At 36.4% G+C, this 24,648-nt stretch overlaps 1 protein-coding gene across 2 annotated transcripts in view; it reads right to left on the bottom strand.

Annotated features, from left to right (window-relative positions):
* Positions 1-24,648, bottom strand: part of camkvb (CaM kinase-like vesicle-associated b) — a 52,488-nt gene that overhangs the window by 7,060 nt on the left and 20,780 nt on the right. Inside the window, exons 1-5 of one of the 2 annotated variants that reach the window (XM_048173052.1) lie at positions 7,354-7,396; positions 6,762-6,869; positions 6,316-6,447; positions 4,715-4,789; positions 1,020-1,158 (exon numbers count right to left, since the gene is read on the bottom strand). In XM_048173052.1, coding sequence (XP_048029009.1) covers positions 1,020-1,158; positions 4,715-4,789; positions 6,316-6,447; positions 6,762-6,856 — 441 coding nt within the window. In that variant the 5' untranslated portion in view covers positions 6,857-6,869; positions 7,354-7,396. Of the gene's footprint in view, positions 1-1,019; positions 1,159-4,714; positions 4,790-6,315; positions 6,448-6,761; positions 6,870-7,353; positions 7,397-24,648 lie in introns of those variants that run through there. The other variant, XM_048173051.1, reaches the window with a different exon arrangement.

Below are 24,648 nucleotides of genomic sequence, written 5' to 3'. Positions count from 1 at the left end.
GAAATTCCTTTTCTCAAAAGAGAATTTTGTTTGTGTTCCAAAACAACTGAAGTAAAACGAGCTAAATTCTTTAGTGAAATTTAGGAACACTATTTACTGAATAAGAATAATTATTTGTGAATGTATAACATAGATATAGCACAACTACATTACAGTCAGTAAGCATGTGTGTTTGATGGTGATAAAAAGACATAACGCATCTAATAAATAAGTATTTCACCATGGCTTTCTTCAAACAGGCAGTAAAAATCTGATTTTTTAGTATCTGATTTAAATATGTTTAGTAGTTTATGGAAGCTTGTTTCCGCCATGAAAAAAATTAAGAAAGGTAAGTGCGGCTTTTTATCTCACAATTCTGACTTTTTTCTCATAATTGCGAATTGTGTGATATAAAGTCAGAAATGCGAGTTATAATGTCAGAAATGCGAGTAATATAGTCAGAATTGAGAGTTATAAAGTCAGAATTGTGAGATATATATTTGCAATTGTGTGATATAATGTCCAGTTGTGAGGGGGAAAAAGACTGCCATTTTTACATCTCACAATTCTGACTTTATAAGACGCAGTTGTGAGTTTATATCATGCAATTCTGAGAAAAATTCTGAATTGTGAGATGCAAACTCACAATTGTGAGAAAAAAGTCAGAATTGTGACATGAGAAGTCGTAATTAGCTTTTTTATTTTCATAATAGTTCATAGTCTGCACTGCAAAAATAATTTTCCGTGATAATTTTCAGTATTTTTGTCATATTTTCCAGTAAAATTATTCTTTCCCCATTGGAAAATGTACTTTTTTCCCTTTTTTTTTTAGACATTAACCTCACTAAATATTGGAAAATTTAGATTTAAATAATAAAAAAGACCATTTTGCCAACAGGGTAATAAAAATAATCTTAATTTCACTAAAAATCTAATTTACTTATCTTATTTAAAGGAAGTTTGATGCTGAACAAAATTCACTGATTAAGATTAAAAGTAAATGTACGCTAGTGACCACAAGATGGCGCTTTGCGACATACCTTTAGGTTCCTGTGAACGATCTTCAGGCTGTGCAGGTAAGCAACTGCCTCCATCACCTGTCTGATAACATTGCTGGTGTCCCTCTCAGAATAATAGCCTTGATCCAGGATCCAGTCAAACACCTCCCGACCTGTGGCCCTGCAAGAAAACACACAACATGCTGAGCTGCTGCTTCTGTGCAATTATGAATTATTCACTCCCAGCTTTAAACGTTGGCACCTTCAAAAGCTTTACTTGATCATGCAGGTGTATAGCAGACACAAATCAGCCAGTCCATGCCACACATACAGCGTACAGCAGGGACGAGGCATTAAAATAATGAATGCAAATCCAAACAGACAGGTAGGAATGTGACAAGGACGAGGCGGTATAATCGTGCTAGGACAGTCTGAGCGGAGGGTTTATTTCTCATGTCTCAGGCAACAGCAGCAGCGGCTTTAGCTTCTTGAAGTCAGTATCAACATTATAGAAGGGAAACTTTGTCGTCAAAAAACCTACGCTGGAGGAATTTGGTTTCTGCAACATTTACTTCAGCGTTTTGCCCTTTGGATCCACACGTCATCGGAGAGACAGGCAGCCTCTTGCAAATGCTCACATGTAAATTTGTGCACATGTTCTGTGTGCTGTATGCAAGCAGTCAGATGCACTTCTTTTTTAAAATATTTCTTTGGCAAAATATTAATGTACACAGATTCAGAATGTAAACTTATGGGACAAAATGTCTGATATTTTATACACTTTGCAGTGTATATACAGCCAAACAGACCTGCCACTGTCTAATGTCATAAATAATAATCCAATAGCAATATTTACAAGATTAAAAGAAAATTGCTCTCTTGTCTGTATTGAAAGTTATAACTATAACCCTATAAAGCCTACTGTATCATTTACACTCAATTTTATAAGTTCTCTTATTTATCAACATGATCAGAACTTTGCTGAGAAATTGTACACAATCTACTACATGCATTGTTATCTGATTGATATTTTATACTTTTTTAGCAAGTAAAAGGTCTTTTAGTATAATTTTAAAAGCGTCCCCCTTCAGGTCGTGGTACGTATATTGTTAGTAATATTTCAAGATAAACACTTACTAGACTGCAGCAACTTCGGTTTAGATGATTATTCATAATTTTGAAGAAAAATCAGGCTAAAATGTGAGTATAAATATGTTACAACATGTTTTTAAGGGACCTTTATTTGTACTTCATTGTATTCCATTGTATTATACTGTATGTTTACATAATTTGAAAAAACTTAAAGGGTTAGTTCACCCAAAAATGAAAATTCTGTCATTAATTACTCACCCTCATGTCGTTCCACACCCGTAAGACCTTCGTTCATCTTCGAAACACAAATTAAGATATTTTTGATTAAATCTGATGGCTCAGTGAGGCCTCCACTGACAGCAAGTTAATTTACACTTTCAGATGACCAGAAAGCTACTAAAGACATATTTAAAACAGTTCATGTGACTACAGTGGTTCAACCTTAAAGTTATGAAGTGATGAGAATACTTTTTGAGCGGCTAAAAAACAAAATAACGACTTTATTCAACAATTTCCTCTCTGCCGTATAAGTCTCTGATGCGCGCTCACGAGAGCACCACGACACATGCGTGTGGTAATAATAGATACATGTGTTATCTCGTCTCATGAATTTTCCAAACTTTCAAGCTGTGGCATGACAATATCGCAATCGATGCAGCACATGCTCTCCTGTTCAGTAGGCATCGCTTGGCACTGATGACATCTACACCACCAGCTCTCCATTGCTCTCTGTCTTTCAGAAGCTTGTGGCTGTGGTTGTGTTGCATCCTCTTCCATCTATTTTAGTTCATTCTCTATATATTCTTATTTAAATAAGTACGTTTGTGCAAAAAAATGCAATTCATAGGGCCCTATAATTTCCGCGATCACGGAATCACAGAATCCATTCATAAAAACGGTATTTAGAATATATAACGTGGAATGTCACGGAATTTGTCAATTTTCTGATGAATAAATTAAAAGCAGGTCAGTACACTTAAATTAAATCGCGATATAGACTAGTGTCTGTGAATATTAAACCACAAAAAGACTATTTAAACATGAATCCTGCATGCCTGTGTGCCTCTGAAATGAATGATGCGGAAGCGCAGTTTCATTTACCTCACACAGCCTCACACACACTCACACACACACACTCGCGCGGGGCGCACGCACGCTGAAGCACGTGCGACGCTTGCGGTGTTTTCGTCCTCTGTCGCCTCACTATATGAACGCACAAATTCATCTCCAGAGCTGCTTTGAAAGTCACTTCATCAGCATTTAACCGCTTCGTTTGAGAAAACTACCGTCATAAACACAGAGAAACTCAAAGCTCTAGGCAAACCGTCAAAATAAAAGTTTGATTTAACTTGACAGAAACATATTAACGTTACTGTTATACAGTAGAATTTAGATAAATTAATTTAACAATAAATTATTAAAATATATTTTTAAACAATAATCTCAATGTTTCTTCCATGTTTTAATTTTAACAGTAAAGCTCTGTTGTGCAGCACATTGTTTGACAAAAAAGTTTAATTTCATAATTAAAAGATCAATTAAATGGAATGCGTTCATTTGATTGCCAGAAAAATTTAAATACACAACAGAACTTCTGAAGAAAAAATATATTAATAAATAAATATTGTTGTTTTTAAGAATTCAATTAATTAGACATGCTTTTTGATTATTAAAATGGAATTAAACCATTAAAATGGAATCCAGAAAACAGAATTTGGTAAAAATAAAATTTGAGGGGAAAGAATAAAACGTTTATCATATCATATTGTTTTTGTTAAACTTTTATTAAATTGTTGGTAAATTGGACAAGATTCATTATTTCAATTAATTAGACATGCTTTTTGATTACTAAAATTTAATTTAACCATTAAAATGGAGTCAAAAAATAAATAAAACGGAAAAAACGGAATCCAGAAAACAATTTGGGAAAAAATAAAACGGATTTCATAGGGCCCTAAATTCATCCACTGTGTTGAAATCTGCAGACATATTTATGAACTGTTTCAAGTACAGCATGCGTCTTCCTCTGTTTGTGCGTCTGGGTCATATGTCAGAACGGCAGCTCCTGCGTCATCACTACACGCATGTCGTGGTGCTCTCGTGAACGCGGGTTGGAGACTGATACGGAAGAGAGGAAATTGTTGAATAAAGTCATTATTTTGTTTTTTTTGGCGCACAAAAAGTATTCTCATCACTTCGTAACTTTAAAGTTGAACCACTGTAGTCACATAAACTGTTTTAAATGTCTTTGTCTGGGTATTGAAAGTGTTAATTAACCTGCTGTCAATGCAGGCCTCACTGAGCCATCAGATTTTATCAAAAAATATCTTAATTTGTGTATTGAAGATGAACGAAGGTCTTACAGGTGTGGAATGACAAGAGGGTGAGTAATAAATGACAGAATTTTCATTTTTGGGTGAACTAACCCTTTAAGGCCACATGCCTTTTATAAATATGCATAAAGGTTTAACTTTTTTTAACAGTTAAATAAAATATTTAAAATGAGTATGATGAAGAGCAAATTAGTTTTTCTGTGGTATTGACGACTGAGAAATTTCCAACTACTGAAATCATTACACTCCTCCCTGTACAGTAAAAAAAAAAAATAAAAAAAAATTTCCTCAAAAACTGATTTCAGGTCTTACAGCTCAAGGAAGAGGTAGTACTCTTTCCGGGTCTCATAGACATCGACCAGCTGGAGGATGTTGGGGTGTTTCACCCTGGGAAGGAGAGATGGACAAACAGTTAAGAGACAGTTTGCAGCACATTGGAGGCTGATACACATGCAGCGTCATGCCCAAATCCACCCCGGCCCACCATCAACCTCACACTCGTGCCCCATCTGCCACCGCAGAGTCATCCAATGCCAGTCATACACGCCTACGATTTGCATATCACATGGATTCCTATATCTGCTATAATCATATTTAATTAAACAACAAATGTCAGTCTTACCATTAATGCTCTGTGGCTGAATCACATCTGTTCAAATTAACATTTATTTATGTATGATTTGTGTAACTGATTTCAAATATATGCCAGCCTGAGGAGGAGGCTTCGCCAGCTGAGTCTTGGTTCCTCCCAAGGTTTCTTCTTCATCTACAAAACTTCAGGGAGATTTTCTTGGCCACTGTTGCCTTTGGCTCATCACTGGGGTGTTTGTAATGCATTGTTCTGACTGTAAAGTTGCTTTTGAATAATATGTATTAAAATGAAATTAAATGAATTGAAATAAACTGAATAGCAGATGTAACTAAAAGTTTGCAGGCAACTTCCCTTAGAGCCAATTCCAGCATCTATAATCGTATAATTTAATTAATTATGCAACACGAACACTGTAAAGGAGTGTTTCAGAATTTTTTAAAGGTGGTTATGTCAGCCAACTTTTAAATTAAGAAATTAATACACTGATTCTGCTTTGAAGACACTAATGTGCACTTCTGCCAGGAAAAGGGAGGGGAAGAGAGGTGAACTCGTAAAAAAAAAGCTCATTCTAAAAGTGACATTTCTTTTATGTGTTATTCATGAGCAGTTGTGATTTGTGAGCGGGGACACAAATGCAGCACTGCAGGATCAAAGTGACATCAGTGACTCCGCTCACGGTAGATCAGCCTTTTAGATGCAGTATAATCATATAATCATACACTGATGCAAAGCATTTATATCTGATATCTTAAGGCTTTGACATGTTTGGAAAATTAAACAAAATTCATTGCATCGTTAGGTGTTTAGTGTACTTTCCTGTTCCTTGAGAGGACTGAAAATCTGAATAATGAACACCAGTTACGCATGACTCCACAAAGTCCAGAAGCTTTTTTGTTAAAATCTATCAAGTGGTTTTTACTTTTTTACAGAAATATAAATAAGCAATTTGCAAGGGTTTTTGAAGCAGAAACATAACGTTCAATATAAACCTCAAATCTCTGTGATGTTAAACTGGATGTTATTTTATTCAAATCACGCTTATGTGCAGTAGCTAGAAGTTTGTATGCATATATTTGCATAAAGCATGCAGTGAAAGTAAACTATTAGTGCCTATCATTCATCAACCTCAAACATGGCTTATTTGAAACATGTAAGCAGCAGCCTAACATTATCCACTCGCTCTAACATTAACGTTAACTAAATGAAATCACTAAATGAAATCACTAAATGAAATCAAAAGAGCAGACCTGAGCACCACAGGAGGACGCACTGACTACAAAATGATTGTAAAGTTTTTGAAAAAGAAAACTGTTTAACTCACATCTTTAGGATGACAATCTCATTTTTGGCAGCCTTCCGCACTTTTCTTCCATCTTTCTTCAGGAATTTTTTGCAGGTGTACATTTTCAGAGTGTTTTTATCCTTCGCCCTGAAGATCTCACAGAACTCCTCCCTTGAGAAGAAATTAAGTTTATTGTACTAATTACATTAGAGTTTATATTGACATTAGGAAATAGTTCACCCAAACACCTCAACAGAGAATTACTGCATGAGGTCTTAATACATAGCTGGAATACTCTATTCTGATTGGTCAATCACATCATTCTGTGGTAAAACATTTTGTAGAACTGACCATTGTCCTTGACTGACTATACTGGATTCATGTCTCTCATAACACTCCACAGTCTCACATAATCAACTCATTTCAACTGAAATCAATATTTTATATCCATTTATTTGTTATCCACAAAAACACATTTCACTTACGATTTAACAATCTGCCCCAGATCATATTTGTCTGTGATTTCTGTAGGACTGTTGTAGTCCTTCTTCTCGCCAGGATTTAAACAGCCGAATGGCATGGCCCACCCTGCCCTTGAGAGAAACAGAAGGAGAGAGAGAGAGGTTAGAGTATAGATCCATTTAATTGCAGTTATCAACACTCTTAATTCATTGCACAATGTGTGAATATGTATTACTCACTCACACCAATTATTCTGGATTAATATGCGTGTTCACTTCATATCACATTCTGTGACATTTTTCATTCCGAAGGGAAATAACAACTGTGCATAAACACTCCTCTTTGACATTCACAAACAAAACAAATTCAGTGGCAAATTCCAAACAATGAGCACTGCTGAGGGATTTCTTTCTCTGCCAATCTAATTTCAAATGAAACAATATTTTTGGAACTTATGAAAAATGTGAGTTGTGCTGCACATGCAAAACTTGATAGCACAATGTTAGGGTGTTTTGCCATGTGGTTAGAATGGTTTTATAATGTGATATAATGTGTTACTGTTTCCCCTATGGTGTTCTGGGTGGTTTCTAGGGCGTTGCTAGGGTGGTTGGTTACCTCTTTATGATAATCTACATCTATCTACATCTAGCTTGGGATCCTATTTCTGTGCACGTTTATGGGATTTCCTAACGTCTGCCAGGCAAAAAAAAAATATATATATATATAATAATACTATAACCTCTCCTTAACAAGCTGCATGATGTGAAGTATGACCCTTAAAAAGTTTATTCAAGTCTGCTATTAGTATACTTCTTTTAAACTAAAAAATATATTATAAAAATAATATTCTAATATACTTAAAAACAAAATATACTTAAAATGATACTTAAGTATACTTGACTTGTAACTGACAGAAAGGTCTAAGTATATTTGGCCTATACTTGTACTCAATCTTTTGATTGAGATATACTTAAAAGTATAATTAAGTATTCAAAGTATACTTGGCTTGTAGTTCACTCTTTTGATTAAAGGTGCTCTAGTCTAAGCGATCCTGGGTGGAGTAACTTCCTGTTGACGTTCGAAGTGTTGTCAAACAAAACAGAGGCTAGCTATACCTACACAAGCGCCACATACTGTCAGGGAGTGAATTTGCACGTTCACTCTGCGCATCGCTAGTGAAAATCGCTTGGGTATGAACACAAAAAACGTCTCGAAAAACACTGGCGATAAACGCGTGTGATATTCGTCCCGGTGTGTACAGGCCTTAAAACTACTAAACTAGTAGTTTACTGAATATTCTTCATAGTGTACTTTCATAGACTAAAAAATGTGCTACAAGTATTTAACTAGTAAACTGTCAGTATACCTATAAGTTCACTTGTAGTATAGTTGCAGCACAAACGAAAAACATAATTCTAAACTACTTTTGAAGTTTACTACCGTTGCACTTAAAGTATAAAAGTATACTTTTATACACTAAAAATGGGCCAATTTGGTCCCAAGTAGTATTGAAATACTACACTTACAAGTACTAGTACACTGATATTAGTATAATTACTACATAAAGTACACTTAATAAAATGAACTTGAAGTATTTGTAAGGGATTGTCCATAGCATAAATGCTTTAAAGTTAGTCAGTATGCAGAAGTCAGTGAAAGGGAGGAAAAACACTATCCTATCCTATAGACAAGCAGGTAAAAAGAGCAGCTGAATGATAATGGGCAAAGGAAATAGGGTGATGAAGACAAATGTGACTTTTGTGCACCTTTTACCACACTTACAGTCTAAATCACTGTGCCTCCCTTCTCCCAAGCTAGGATAAATCAAATTAGACACCAGACTCTTGCTCTCTTTCTTTTTTTGCTGAAAGGGAGACTTGTTTATAGGCAGTAGTTGGTAGAGGATGTCTTCGTTTTTTTATTGAAACTTGCGTGCATGTAGGAAGTTGAGAACAAATCAATTTTCAATTTTCAATTTTTGCTGATTAGAAATCTCCCATGATTTCATTTGATAAAAAACTCTGGCATTTGTTTATTGTGAATTTCCTTCTCAAACTGTCTCTTCTTTACTTGCATATGCAAGATTTTTAATCATACTGCAGTATTTGTGTGAGGATCGCTCTGAACTTCAATTGGAAAAAACTCAAGTAAGCATGTAGAGTAAGAGTTATACTTTATTGTCCTTTCTCAGGAAATTTGTCTTGGACTCAAAGCTGCAGTATACACAACATACAACACACGACAACAACATTTGAAAAAAAAAAAAACATTAAAAAGAATTCATAACAATTACTACATCTTACTATTTAAAATATTAATAGATACAGGTATAAATGATTTTTTGTAACGGTTGCTTTTAACCAGTGGGACCCTATAACGCTTCTCTGATGGCAGTAGTTGATACATTGGAAATAAAACATGACTTGAATCACTCACTATTGTCTGTGAGAACCAACAACTCATAAATGAACTGAAGAGATGTATATTCTCTTACATCCATAACTGTCATTGCAGTTTTAATAAGACGTGCAACCTATGATTTTGATTGGATCCAAAGATTACCATACCAAGCTTGTATACAACATATTTCACCATGTTTTATTTCCCTTGCAAAAGAAATGAATTCTGTAGTCTGCAAGTATTAATGTCATTTAAACTGACTATATCAACAAATTAGGTCATTTTTGTGGTTTAGTTAGGTCCTTGAAATTACAATTGCAGGTTACCACACATTCCAGTTTACATTTTAGTGTGCCTAGGATTTTTACTGTGCCCCTCTGGCCACCCCATTAAAAATTTCTTAGAGGTGCCACTGATAAAAATGACTTCAATATGATGTTAGTAAACAGCTTTTAACACCCAAAGTTAGTCTGAAAGAAGTTTCGTGTAGCCTGTCCTTTGACGATCAACGATAAATCCAGGATGAAATATGACTTTGTTTCCAGATTGAATGAATAAAACACCTGTGTACTCTTATTCCTGGAACTTGTGTAAAGCCCGCCAATGAGATTTAATCTGGCAATTTAACCCAGCTCTTGCTAGTTTTGTGTGCAATATGCACACAAAGTGAACAGATTACAGGTCGTCGTGGGTGTGCAATTTGAAACTAGCCTAGAAGACACATGACCCAACACCAGGGAATTATTGTACAGTTGACTCAATTAGTTTCATCACCAGTAATGTATGAGCACTACAAGATCTACAGAGTATATATATATACTACAACAAAAATAATAATGCAGACACAGAGAAAGGCAGGACATAATGTACAAACACAGCCAAACAGAAAGCTTTCTGATTTACTGTACATCCTCAGACGCACAGATTGTGTCATCCGTTTCTCTCCCTCTCTCATATTGCTCATTCCTCATTTTTCTCCTCTCGCTGTGCTCCACTTTATCTTGTTCCTTCCCTCTTTGTTCATTTTTGTAAACCTACATATAATACTAAGAAGTGTATTATGTAAGTGATGAAGCTCTCTGCTCTATGATTAATTACACTTCTGTTAGCTGTGTAAATTTCCTTAAAGGGATAGTTCACACCAAAAAAAATAAAAAATAATTTTAAAAAAAGATTCTGTAATCATTTACTCTTTTATGTTGTTATGATTTTCCTTCATCTGTGAAACACAAAAGGAGGAATGAAGAATGCTCAAGTTGCTTTTATATATACAATGAGAGGATATTTAAAGGATTAGTTCAGTTCAGAATTAAAATTTCCTGATAACTTACTCACACCGATGTCATTCAAGATGTTCATGTCTTTCTTTCTTCAGTCGAAAAGAAATTAAGGTTTTTGAGGAAAACATTCTAGGATTTTTCTCCATAGTGTACTTCACTGGGGTTCAATGGGTTGAAGGTCTAAACTGCAGCTTCAAAGGGCTCTACACAATCCCAGCCAAGGAATAAGGGTCTTATCTAGCGAAATGACTGGTCATTTTCTAAAAAAAAAAAAAAATTATATACTTTTTAACCGTCTTTAACATCTTGCACTGCTATGTGATGCGCCACACATTACGCAATCACGCTGGAAATGTCACACGTGACATAGACGAAAGTATGTTTACGCAATCATTGCGTAAACGATTGGCCCTCTGGCTTGTCAATCACTGCCGTGACATTCCTTGTGAGAGACGTGCACGGCTGCGCTCTCCAGTAACTTTCCACACTCCACAGGTGCCACATGCAATGTTTTTGTCAGGAGACAGGAGTAACAACTGCAGATTATGAGTTACCTGCGGTGAGTCCGACATAATGAATCCAAAAAACACGACACAGCGAATGCCGGTGGTAAACACTCGTGTTCCAATACTCGTGCACGAGTTTTGGGAGGCGTTCCTTTGAAATGAGCTGTGAAGGAGGGGGGTTGTTCTTATGCATGCGCTCATTTCAAACCACTAACAGTCTTTGGATTCTCAGTCGACGAAAAAATCCTCTCTATCACCTTTAAAGGTCCCGTTTTTCGTGTTTTTTTGAAGCTTTGATTGTGTTTATAGTGTGCAATATAACATGTGTTCATGTTTCGCGTGTAAAAAAACACAGTATTTTTCACATAATTTACTTATCTGTATACCGCTGTTTCCACTGTCATAAAAACGGGCTGATGACTTCCTTGTTCTATGAAGTCCCTCCTTCAGAAATACGTAACGAGTTCTGATTGTGCCAGCGGTTCCTGTGTTGTGATTCGACAGCAGTTTAGCGCACCTTGCCCGGAAAGGTCACGCCTCTTACCATAACGTGGAGATGCATGCGCTCAGTGTTATTGTAAACATGTCCTTAATTTTACCCTATCAATTTGAGCCGGAATCAGACCCGGTGATTGGACCGCGGGATGAAAATAACAGCATTTCGACGACATGGCAACAAACACACTCTACAAACGCAACTCTTGTGTATTCCTGTGGGCGGAGGTTAGTCAAAAAACTGTTTTAGTGACGTCATTAAAGAAGGAAGTAGAGGGATGTAGTCCAAACTGGCCGTTCGATGTAGGTGACTTCTGTTAAATAAAATATCTCGCTTGGCATTGAACTTTGAGCTTTAAAATTTTACAGATTTTATTTATACTCTAACAACAACATTACACACTAACTAAAGTTTGAAACATGGGATCACGAAGAACGGGACCTTTAAGGTTTTTGAGGAAAACATTTTAGGATTTTTCTCCATAGTGAACTTCACTGGGGTTCAATGGGTTGTAGGTCTAAACTGCAGCTTCAAAGGGCTCTACACAATCCCAGCCAAGAAATAAGGGTCTTATCTATCGAAAAAAAAAAATCTTAAAAAAAAAAAAAAAAAAAATTATATACTTTTTAACCGTCTTTAACGTCTTGCACTGCTATGTGATGCGCCACACATTACGCAATCACACTGGAAACGTCACACATGACATAGACGAAAGTACCGAGCAAGTGAGAAAGCAAACGTGCAAAGACTAAGTCAAACAGCCTTTACAAAAAAGGGTAAAACAATGATGTCTGAGTTTTTTGCCCTACCGCGGTACTTCCGCCTATGTCACACGTGACCTTTCCAACGTGATTATGTAATGCGATGCGCATCGCAGAGCTAGTGCAAGACTAGCTATATTCTAGCTAGCTATATGCAAGACTTTTTTTTTTATTTTTTAGAAAAAATGATCATTTCGCTAGACAAGAACCTTATTCAGTAGTAGAGCCCTTTGAAGATGCACTGAAACTGCATTTTGGACCTTCAACCTGTTGAACCCTGTTGAAGTCCACTATATGGAGAAAAAACCTGGAATGTTTTCCAGAAAAACCTTACTTTCTTTTTAACTGAAAAAAGAAAGACATAAATATCTTAGATGACATGGGGGTGAGTAAATTATCAGGAAATTTGAATTCTGATCTGAACTAATCCTTTAAGTAATTATTGGGTTTAGCAATTTGTGTGGACGATCCATAAAGTGGGTCTTTCTTTATAATTTACTAATTAAATAAATGCATTAATGCCATAAAAAATTCAATACAGTAATAGAAATAGCATAATTATAAATGCAATATTTAAGTAATTGCATGGGTTTACATGTTAACTTTGATCATATGTAGATTCACTATTATTCATTTCCCAGTTTGGCACAATGTAAAGTTCCCTATGTTGTGTTGCACTCTTAAAGCTCATTTATAGCACACTCTCTCCACATCCATATGCTTTGATATTACTAACACAGCATAATGGGCCGTTTGGCACAAGCACAGAATGTATATAATGTGTATTAAGCATTATCATCAAGGAATCTGGCCTGCAGGTCTTTGGAAGAGGGCAGATATGTTGATCAATACTCTGAGATGTTTTACAGTGGCCTGTGTGCTCTAGCCAATATCATCAGCTTCTGTTTCATCAGTGATTTTCTGCTGACAGAAAAAATTATTTAAAGAATGCAGGTTGAGAGCCAAACATCTGACACACTAGATTTTTCCTCTAGGATATTAATTCTTCTTTTTATGATCAATATATTATATTATTATATGTTCCTACTTAAGGATAAGGTACTGTTTATGTTTAATGAAAATAAATGCTATACATCTTGAGACGCCTTATTGTTTTTCTTGAATCTTCATACTCTAATGCTAATCCTCCTGGGTTTGTGTAATATTGATCGTCTGTGAGAGTTTTCGTATTTGAATAAGCATTTTGTAGTTCTACTCCATGCTAATATGTAAATAATGATGTAAAATGACATACATTAGGTATAATAAATGCTGTCGTGCATTTAAAAGATGATACACAAGAAAAGCAATTTGTCTTCAATTTCCTGGCCTGGTTTCATCTCTCGATTGATGCAATTGCAATAACGTAATTCATAATACATTTTGAATAATTGCAAGACCAGTCCCTATTCAAATGTATCAGGGTCCACAGAGCATTCCTCTCTTTTCACGAAGCGTTCCTCTGCGCAACAAGCAAAGAACTTAATTGGCCGAAAACTCATGAGGTTTTTGGAGACGCGAAGAGAGCAATAGGAATCAAGAGAAACAGATAGAGAGAGAGCAGGAGGAAGAATACAGTGGCATTCTGCAACATCATCGCCAGCTCCTCATTACTGCCTCTCGAAAGAAATCAGGCGATCCAGAACTTAATTCGAAACAGGAAACTTCTAAGAAAAAAGAAATGAAAGTTCCTTTGCTTTCCCAAGGGCACTGTGAATGCTAATTAAACCCAGTGGCTGGTACATTAGACTCTGTTTCAACCTTTCTGCAGACCGTAGAGAAATACAAAAAATAGAAACTAGGGGAGAGGGAACGATAATAATCTCATGTAGGGAATAAGCAAGGGAAAGAGAGAGAAATAAGAGAGATAGTCTCGCTACACACATCAATCATGAGTCATGAGGATTGATAAAATGACAAGAGACAAAAAGAGAAGACAATAGTATTCATTATTCACACACCAGCATCTGCATCTCTCAGGAAGGGTGGTTTGCAGTAATCGAGCATCTCGTGTATCCTGCGGCATTGTGCTACCCAACCAGCTGAAACTTCGATCTCATAATCACACCATCTTCTCCAGTTTTCAGAGCTGGCAAAATCTGTGCCTCCCTCTATCAGTCCCATCTGCCTTTAGTTTGTAAATACATGACATCAGGTTGGGCCACAGATAGGCCGAGACAGAGATCGCTGAGCTTCTGATGGCCCACAGATTGGCTTACAGCAGGTGGGTTTAGACATCTGATCCAGAGACGCTTTGAGATCCTACTGCACACTGAGCTGGGTCAAATTAACCAGGGACTGGGGCAAAAATACAATTAAATGTGGCCAAAGTCCACTAGATATTTCAAATGTTTTGACGCGTGACGCGATACAACAAAAGCAAATAGAACCCATTATAATCAGTGATGCTGTCTACATTGGATGCGACATGGCGCTGCGTGACGCGACACAACAAATTTCAGACAATAAACTGATGCCCCCCTTCTATATCGGACGTACGCCAAGCACACATGCTACTTCTGACATGAAGAACAAATGGATTTGCAAATGTTGCAAATGTTCATGATTTTAATGGTAAAAGACTAAAAATTGGTTAACAAAAAGTTTCCGTACTATATACAGTGACTACTGTAATAGATCTAACTGTACATTTAATGTAATTTTACAGTAAAATACTGTTAAATTTAGTTTATGGTTTAGTTATAGGTGCTACAGAGGATTTTTTCGTCGACTGAGAATCCAAAGACCGTTAGTGAGTTTTTAAAATGACTGCATGCGTAAGAACAACCCCCCTCCTTCACAGCTCATTTCAAGGGAACGCCTCCCAAAACTCGTGCACGAGTATTGGAACACGAGTGTTTACCACCGGCATTCGCCGTGTCGTGTTAGTGGATTCATTATGTCGGACTCACCGCAGGTAACTCATAATCTGCAGTTGTTACTCCTGTCTCCTGACAAAAACATTGCATGCGGCGCCTGTGGAGTGTGGAAAGTTACTGGAGCGCGCAGCCGTGCACGTCTCTCACAAGGAACGTCATGGCAGTGATTGACAAGCCAGAGGGCCAATCGTTTAAGCGATGATCGCGTAAACGATTAGCTGATGTATTTAAGGCCCTACCTCCTGCACAGATGATGTATATTAATATTATTCCTTTCAGTGCACCTAATAAATAGTCTTTTATCAGTTAGTAAAGACAGTTTCAAGTAATATTGCAAAAATGTATAAAACAAAACATCCTCTGTAGCACCTTTAACTGTGATGGTGTATAGTGTTTATGTGAATGATGTATAGTAAATGGTGTATAGTGTTTGTGTGAATGACACCGTGCACCTTCTATATATTAGTATATACTTTCTCAGCTTGTGGAAAAGCTGCCTGTGATGAGCTTTGATTCATCATGTGACTTTCTCATCACCACCTGTTTTTGGTGGTTGTCGGTATATATAAAGGTACAAAACAGATACTAGGTTGGTAAATTAACATTATGTCAGTTAATGAAATATGTTTTTTACTGTAAATTTAAGTTAAATCTGTAAAACCTAAAATGTTGCTTTTTTGCGGTAAATTTCTTGCAAACCACAGCTGCCAGTTTTTTTTACAGTAAATTTAACTGATTTTTTTTTTACAGTGTAGACAGCCTCAAGCTGTTGCAGAGCAATGCAACGACTGTCGTATCCAGTGTAGACAAGGTGTAAAATCTGATATACAACATAATATGCATGTAAGCCTATCTAGCTATGAGTTTAGCCTCTAAACAGTAGTGAGCTGTAGCTGTCAGATATCTGTGTTCACTATCTCAGAAAAGGGTGTTTTTAGATGTATTACTAATATCAAATGGTTTTAAATAAAATCAAATAAAACATTGAAAATACTCCTAAAAAAAACACAACCAGCAAAACGGTGATATGATTCAACGGCTTAAAATACTGATGAAAATGTAATGGTAGCCAGCAGAGAGCTGTATAATCTTGTACGGGAACAGGCCAATTATAAGTACATGCTCATACTTAGAATTAGGGATTTAAACAAAACCCCAAGTATTAAAATCCAGTTAGCAATTCATCATGCACATACTACAGATATAATACCTCAAATCATGCAGATTGCTGAAGAGAGATGTGCTATTATTTTTTAAAGCACAGTATGATTTTCCTTTATGGATGATATATAGGCAAAAATTCCAGTTACAGTATTTGACATAAACGGGCAACAGCATAATAAATGAATGAATATTTAAATAAATCAATTTCCAGGATGCAAATATGACCCCCTAACTGAAGAATATATATTGTTTGTGCCAGGCCTCTAGATGGCCACTGAACATCACTGACACGTCACTGAAGACTTTGTCCAGCTTAGTTGTCCTCTGTTTTCGTCTTCAGTCAATGTGACTCTCAGATCTCATCTCTAGACAGCTCCCCCTGGCACATTCTTGCTTACAAATCTGAGTAAAAATGTGAGTACTGATAAAGGAGCATCTGCTGTCCATCCACTGTCATTTGGGCTTCACTCTATCCTGTTTGGGCATTGGAGTGTTTTTCAAAGACTTTCTGAGGCCAGTTTCAAACGTGATGAGATGTTTGAGTCGGGCACTAATAGAGTGGCTGCCTTCACGAGAAGCTCCAAGCCTCATTGCATTGTTGGACCAGTGGAGGAACACACAAAATAATGAGCAGGGTGAAATAAGAGAGGAACGCTCTATCAATTATTTCTGTCTAGCGCAGCTCTCTGACAGTTTCTCACAGGCTGGGAGCTCTCCGGCTCTGGAACGACTGCTCCTCTCAGTTATTCCCTGTGTATTGTTGAACCAAGGCTCCTCCGATTCCTTATTGTTATTCCTTTCCTCTGCATGGCTTTCTCTTCTTCTCTCTATCCTTCTCTCTCCTCTGGCTGTGTGATTTGCAGTGGTATACTCCATTATTACTGATCATTTTGTTAGAGAATGAAAAATGCAATTCATGCATCATACAGCATATACACAAACAACACCTTTGTGGCTGGCAGGGTTGGCACTGCGCTGTTGAAACTTTCTGGGACAAAAGAAATCTCTCTCTGCATTAATCTTGTTCTGTGGATGATTGTGTAAGATAGAGAAAACCACAGAGTGCTACGGTATGGCAGCAGAAGCTTTACCCTACTTTTTTGTGAGTCGACTACATAGAGAATCTAATCACCATCGTCATGTAGAGAGTCTTCAGTACATCTGGTCAGTGCTTTAGGTTTTCTTCTTTAACTTGCTAATGATGTAAAGTTCTTAAAGCTCTAAGGTCTTATAGTATTTTTTTTTTTTTTATTATAATGTCCAGGGTTAGAGACAGTTTAGCTGTCAGTAATGCATGGGAACAGAAGACAGAAGACCTTTTCCCAGGCTCAGTAGAGGACAGCTGATATACATTGGAATGTATGTAGATTATTCAATTACACATCCAACTTAAGACCATAAGGCTGAGAGTACAGGGAATTGTGTAAATGCACTGTGAATGTACAGCAATGTGCAGAGCTCCTCAGTGCAGCTTAGTGATCAAGAGACAAATGCTTCACAAATGCTAATATAGACTACTTTTCAAAGGTTTGGGGTCAGTAAGATTTTCTTTTTTTAGATTAATACTTTTATTACGCAAGGATGCATTAAAGGGTTAGTTCATTCAAAAATGAAAATTCTTTAATTACTCACCCTCATGTCCCGTAAGGACTTTGTTCATCTTTGGAATACAAATTAAGATATTTTTGATGAAATTCGAGAGCTCTCTGACTCCTCCATGGAGAGCAATTTAATTACCACTTTTAAGGCCCAGAAAGGTAGTAAAGACATTGTTAATATAGTCCATGTGACTACAGTGGTTCAACCTTAATTTTATGAAGTGACAAGAATACTTTCTGTGCACAAAAATCAACCTTTACTCAACAAATTATTGGGTTTTTTTATTGGGTTCTCTTCCCTGTCATTCTCCTACGCTGTTGACGTAGTATAGACAGTGCGGTGCTTCTGTGTTCTACTTCAGAACGCGACAGTATTGGCTGATCACGTGAGCAGCACGACGCATGCGTGTGAAGCTGGCCAATAATGAGTTGGTATTCAGATGTAAACACGGGGCTCTGTACTGTGTTTACTATGTCAACAGCGTAGGAGAATGACAGGGAAGAGAAAAAATTGTTGAATAAAGTCGTTATTTTTGTTTTGTTTTTGCGCACAAATAGCATTCTCGTCACTTCATAAAATTAAGTTTGAGCCACTGTAGTCAAGTGGACTATTTTAACGATGTCTTTACTAAAACTTGAAAGTGGTAATTCTTGACTTACTTGAAAGTGGTAATTCAATTGCTGTCTATGGAGGGATCAGGGAGCTCTTGGATCTCATCAAAAATATCTTAATTTGTGCTCTGAAGATGAACAAAGGTCTTCCAGGTTTGGAATGCCATGAGGTTGAGTAATTAATGACAGAATTTTCATTTTTGTGTGAACTAACCATTTAAGTTACCATTTTGAACTCAAAAGTGAAGACTTCACATTTTTACAAAAAAATTGGAGAAAAATATTTCAAATAAATGCATAAAAATACAAAGCATCACAACTTTTTTCAACATTGATAATAAGAAATTTCTTGAGCACCAAATCAGCATATTATCAGCAGTATTAATTCTGAATGATCTTTCTCTATATCAGTAAGCACTGTTTCTGCACTCCCTGAAACTCCTCGATTGTAGTCTTGAGTTTTCTTCCAGGAATGTACATGGCACAATATTACTCATTTAAATAATTAAAAAATCCTGGTTGAGTTGCATTAGTGTGTTGAAATTGCGATTATGGTAAGGAGTGTGATATTTCCAAAATACGCTCAAAGTGGTTGACCAATCAAAGACACTGGTCCAGCCAACCAATCAGAGCTCATTGTGCTTTTCAGAAAGAGGGGCTTCATAGAGACAGGAAACTAAACAGAGTGTTACTGACAGACTGGGAAGAGAGGTGCTGCAACCATGTAAAATGAAAAATAAAGTGTGTTTTTTAAACATTCAAGTGTATTCTAGTAGACCCCAAAAACAAAATCAAGAGACAAAATCAAGGGCATAATATGGCCTCTTTAATGATTCCATGATTATATTTATTATTACTCTCTTGTAGACATCCTGATAATTACATGCAGTTCACAATCTTTTTTTATTCACAACTGAGAAAAAGTTGTGAAGGTCTAAAGTGCGTGTGCAGTGACCATGTGACCGATTTAGCATTTTAAACACACCGCATTTACATTCTGCAACAACATCAGACAGATTCATTTATGCTCACCAGAAGATCTGGCAACAAGCATAAACAGGGTGATGACAAATACTAACACACTTTCCAGTATTTCCATGACAACAGCAGACTGCTCTCTTACCAACATTGACATAATATACACACTGAACAGCAACTTCCAGCAATAAAACTAGCAAGGGATCATTTTTATGTGCATTGATATATCATTGACTTCTGTCAGACTGTACAGTCTCATTTGAAAGAATTATGTATTTGCTTTGATTTTATATGCTCTTCACACATCTTTTGCTACGTTTAACATCGATGGCAATTCCACTGCAAGATGGTCAAATGAATCTAACAGGGCTGCGAGGAGTGACGCCTGCACATTTTCAGTGACTCCAAAGGATGTTTTCCAAAATCGCTGCCATAAATATGTCTCTTCATTACAGAACGAAGAGTTTATGAGTGCGCACACCGCGTGCACGCACTCATCTCATTAGATGTCTATGCCTCGTATGCTGCTTCAGCTACACACTTTTTAATTGGCTTGCATAAAATTGACATTACAAGAAATATTTTAAGCTCACACGGCAGATAAATAATAATGAAGTCAGTTTGAATGCAGGCTCCACAGTAATTGAAGGTCCATTCGGATTGCTGACTGCAGTAGTCAGGAGAGGAGAGACAAATTACAGGCTATAAATTCTAGTGTGCTTGGCATCCCTTTGGAAGGAGTGTGAACGTGTTTTCAGATTCATCTGATCAATTTCAAGTATCATTTTCATGATAAAACCTTTTACAAATACTTTCTTAGCAAACCCAGAAGCATTCAACATCTAATGAATTCAATCATCTCCTTCTAGAATGTACTGTTTATAATTACCAAATTTCTGCATTTTCAAATGCACTTTAAATGAGTCCTCATTTTAAAGATCATGTCATGCATCCATGCACCTGTCCTACCATGCTCATATAAAGGTATTCAGCTATGACAGGTGCACACAGGCCTGTGGGGAGCACTGCAGTACACTGTGCTTCTCTTCCCTATCGCTGTCCTCTATATTGTAGTTGTACAGTCTGCCTCTCACATGCTAAATATAGTTAGATGTGTCTTACAGTGTCAGCTGGCAAAGACTGCACCATCTGCATTACAACTACATGAACAAATGCACACAAGTTCAGTTCAGTTTTATTCTGTTCTGGAATATCTTCTCATATTCCATTCCATTTACCCCACTTCTGTAACCAGCTAAGAAGTTTAGTTTAATAGTGTATAAGATTAATTGTGTTCATTTCCTGCTGAGCTTCCTCCTGGAATTGAAGTCCCCATTTGTGCCATTAGAAAAGGCTTTGAGGAAAATGGAACCAAGTAACTTATAAAAGGAAATCAATAATATGACTAATCAATGGCTAATTCTACATTATTCAGGGGTAACTGCACTCTCATTTGCCTCACTCAATATGCACCAATAATACTTCCCAGCCTATCAAGCATAAAGGGCATTTTTGACTCAGAAATATCCTTTTCATTAAAGGGGTCCTTGATTATAATTTCACTTACTGGTGTGCAATGTTTCTGTTTGAGCATAAACAACATCTGCAAAGTTATGACGCTCAAAGTTCAATGCAAAGGGAGATATTTTCTCTTTTTAAGGACTACAATAAACGGCTGGTAGGGACTACAATGAGTTTCTGAGTTAAAAAGTTATTAAGCACAATAAGCAGTGAAAATGTACTCAAAGCGGTGCACACGCAGAAAGCTGGGTCTCTCAGCATGCGATTGCAAATTTAGTTCTCTTTCACATCGTATTGCGCTTGAATGGTCAAATACACACGCAATTATGTCAAAATGCCCATAGTGTGGAGTATTCATGCAAACATAGCCGGTTATATCTCAAGTGAACGTAAACAGTTGGGTGTAAACTGGATGCGTATCAGTATAATGGATCCATGGGTTTGGTCTAAAAGTGACAGCAGCCTAATGCTGCTGCTCTGTGTCATTAATGTGAATCAAACAAAAGAGAATAGCCTGAATAGCTTTATTTTAGCTTTAGCAAGAATATATTTATATTTAATTCATACAGAGATGACTATGCAATATTTTATTTTTACATTTGATTATTACATTTCTGTACTAACTCTAACTAAATTTTAAATAAACCTATTTTACCTTAAAAACTTAACTGAATTCTTATTTTTGTTATATTGTATTTGTCCTATTGTTTGTAATTTCCTTCTTTTTTCTTATTTTTAATAACAGAAATGAGATAAAACAACACAAAATTATTATACTGTAATATAAAATGTATCATATTTATTTATCCTTCAAAGGCAACTCTGCAGAGTTTACTTCTTGCTCAAGAATGGACACAACTAATCTAATATTATATCATTCCTTATTATCAATGTATGCAGACCTCTTCTCTTATGTAAAAGAAACTGATTTATTTTTCTCAGACGGAAATAAACAGACAGTAAGACACGGAGAGAAATATTTGAGTTAATAAGCTCCTCTTCGACGTCAGCTCTTCATGGTGGTAACAGATGTTGACTCCATAGAGGTGACAAGAAACAAATCCCAGCAATTACTGTTTTAACACTAATGCATTTTGCACTACAGGACGAGACAGATAAAGTTTCAAACCACACAAAAAGGCAAATCCACAGAGCCTGAGGAGTAATAGTCTTTTTTCACAGTTTGAAGGCACCAATTTGATTGCCTGCACAATGGAGAGCGCACTAAAGTATTATGGGACCAAATAGACTATTGTGTGCAGCAGAAACTGTTTATATTTCAGGTTAACTCAGTTCTGCATCTACTCATATGTATTATTTCCTGTGCAGAGACACAGATGACTGATAAAACATAATGGATAGTGCCTGCTTTCGCATTATCTTCCTTTCAATGTAGAACACTATATATTGAAGCAATTTCACCTATGAGGGTATAGGTAAAAAGTATTTTTATAACAAATCCACTTTGGCAGCATTGGTGGAAAACTGCTGCAACAAAGTAATTACACTAGTTGATTTCTTTACTACTTTAAGGTACTGTCGTTACAGTACAACGGGATATGCTTTAAATGTTTTTGGTTCACAAATGAGAACAAACAAACAGGCCAGGAGTCATTCATATGATAACTGGCAATTCTCTTAATTAAGGCTTTGTTTGCCTATTCCCTTCAAAAGGAGATGAAGGAGCCATCTGATATTTCCCCCATTTTAATCTTGAAAGCGCTGCCTTGTAGCTTTCATTCCTATTTCTCTTTATGTTGTGGAAATCCTTCTTCTAATAGAAGAGTATAGTGGCTAGAGATGAAATACTCATTAAGACTGACTTAGCATTAGTATTATGTATCACTGAAGAGAGTCATACTGCATTGCTGCATGGCTGATGCTGTTTGGTCTTTGGTGTCCAGTCACAAGGGGAAGCTTGCACCATCTTCATGTATAGCATGTTTCATAACTCTAAATGGAAATATTACTTTTTGGTCATCATAGGATTCACTCACAGATTTCTTGTGCTTGGTAGATGCTGCATGAGTCTTTGATGCTTAATCAAACAGGAAACAAGTGTTGTTGCCATGCCTTCAACTGCTTCACAAACGAGGGTCAATTCATCACTTGATTTGCACAAAAGATTAACGTGATGGCACATGCTAGTCGATGAGTTTAATCAACTCCACAGCAACTATATACATTTATCCACTAACCATTCAGAAACATCCAGTTGCATTTTAAAAGTTGTAACTTCTTCCTGAGTCTCTCCATCAGTGTCCAACTCTGGTTTGAACAATGTAAGGCTGAACACCGTTACTGACAATCATCATTTTGGCTGCATGAGATTTTCCAGTTTTGTTGATGTTTAGCAACAGAAGCTGTTAAAGCTTCGCCCTCTTCAGGAAAGTAGCTCATTTGCATTTAAAGGGACGCACACAAAAACTATGTGTTTTTGCTCACACCCAAATAGGGGCAAATTTGACAACCTATAATAAATGGTATTTTGAGCTGAAACTTCACAGACACATTCTGACACCAGAGATTTATATTACATCTTGTGAAAAGGGGCATAATAGGTCTCCTTTAAAATATAAAATATAATATTTTTGGAAAAAGAGAAAGTTAAAAGCAAATTATGCCTGGCAAGCATAAAAAGATAATTCAAGCTCTTTAGAAAAATGTTCATAAATATATAGATATACATTTCTTTATCTATGAGGAATTACAATATGTGACAATATGTGGTCTTATTAACAGAGAGCTGTGAAAAACTTTCTCATGTTGTATAGAGACATCTCCAAAATCCAAAAGACCCAACTCCTTTGGGAAAATCACTTTAACTCACAAAGCAAGAAGACAGCATTTCAAACTAAATCTGTCAGAAACATTGTGACACATAATAATGGAAAAGATGCAGGGTTTACAGAGGAAAAAATAAGCAGTCAACCAGGAATGAGTCCAGATTGAGACAACAGAGGCAAAAGATACTTATTTGCCAATAAAACAGAGAATACTGAGCAATAGCTAATACAAATCAACTTCAAATTCCATATTATAGAAAAGCAAATTAATAAATAATGATCTAAACATATCTTTAAGTGAGCCACTGCAGACGTGCGCAGAGAAATTGAAACAAACACTGCCAACTGAGGCATATCAGCTTGTTTATTTCATTAATATCATCGCCACATGCTCTCAACAGATGTCATTTTGAACCTTATGAGGCTATAAGTCGACTTTCAATACAAAACACATTTTATTTGTTCAGGTTCAGCTTCTGACTTCCCATCTTAAGCTATCTAGTGTCTTAATATGACTAATTTCTGTATCCATCATCTTAGGTCTTACTTGGTGTTCTGTCTTTGAACATCACAGAGTGCTGGAACATGCTGTAATTAGATTGGACGCAGCCCACAAACACATTAAGACTCGGAAAGAGAGCCAAAGACTGAAATTTGCAAGAGTTACTTGGGCCTTTATGTATTCTCATGGCCTGATTATTTTAGTGGTGTTATCGCTGTGCATTGGCAAGCCAATAATTTTATGTTGCTCTTCTTTGTCGCCCAGACATGCTGTTGCTTATATCTTTTTCACCTTCAGATATTACAAAGCTTAAAGTGATGTTAATTAATAAGACAACAGGCAATGTGATTTCAACAGAAAAGGAGAATGCGCAAACACATTAGTGTTAGTATCATTTATATACTATTATAGTTTTTTTCTATTGTTA

The sequence above is a fragment of the Megalobrama amblycephala genome, linkage group LG21, assembly GCF_018812025.1.
Source record: "Megalobrama amblycephala isolate DHTTF-2021 linkage group LG21, ASM1881202v1, whole genome shotgun sequence".
NCBI classification, from domain to species: Eukaryota; Metazoa; Chordata; class Actinopteri; order Cypriniformes; family Xenocyprididae; genus Megalobrama; species Megalobrama amblycephala.
This window is presented reverse-complemented; position numbering and strand designations above follow the sequence as displayed.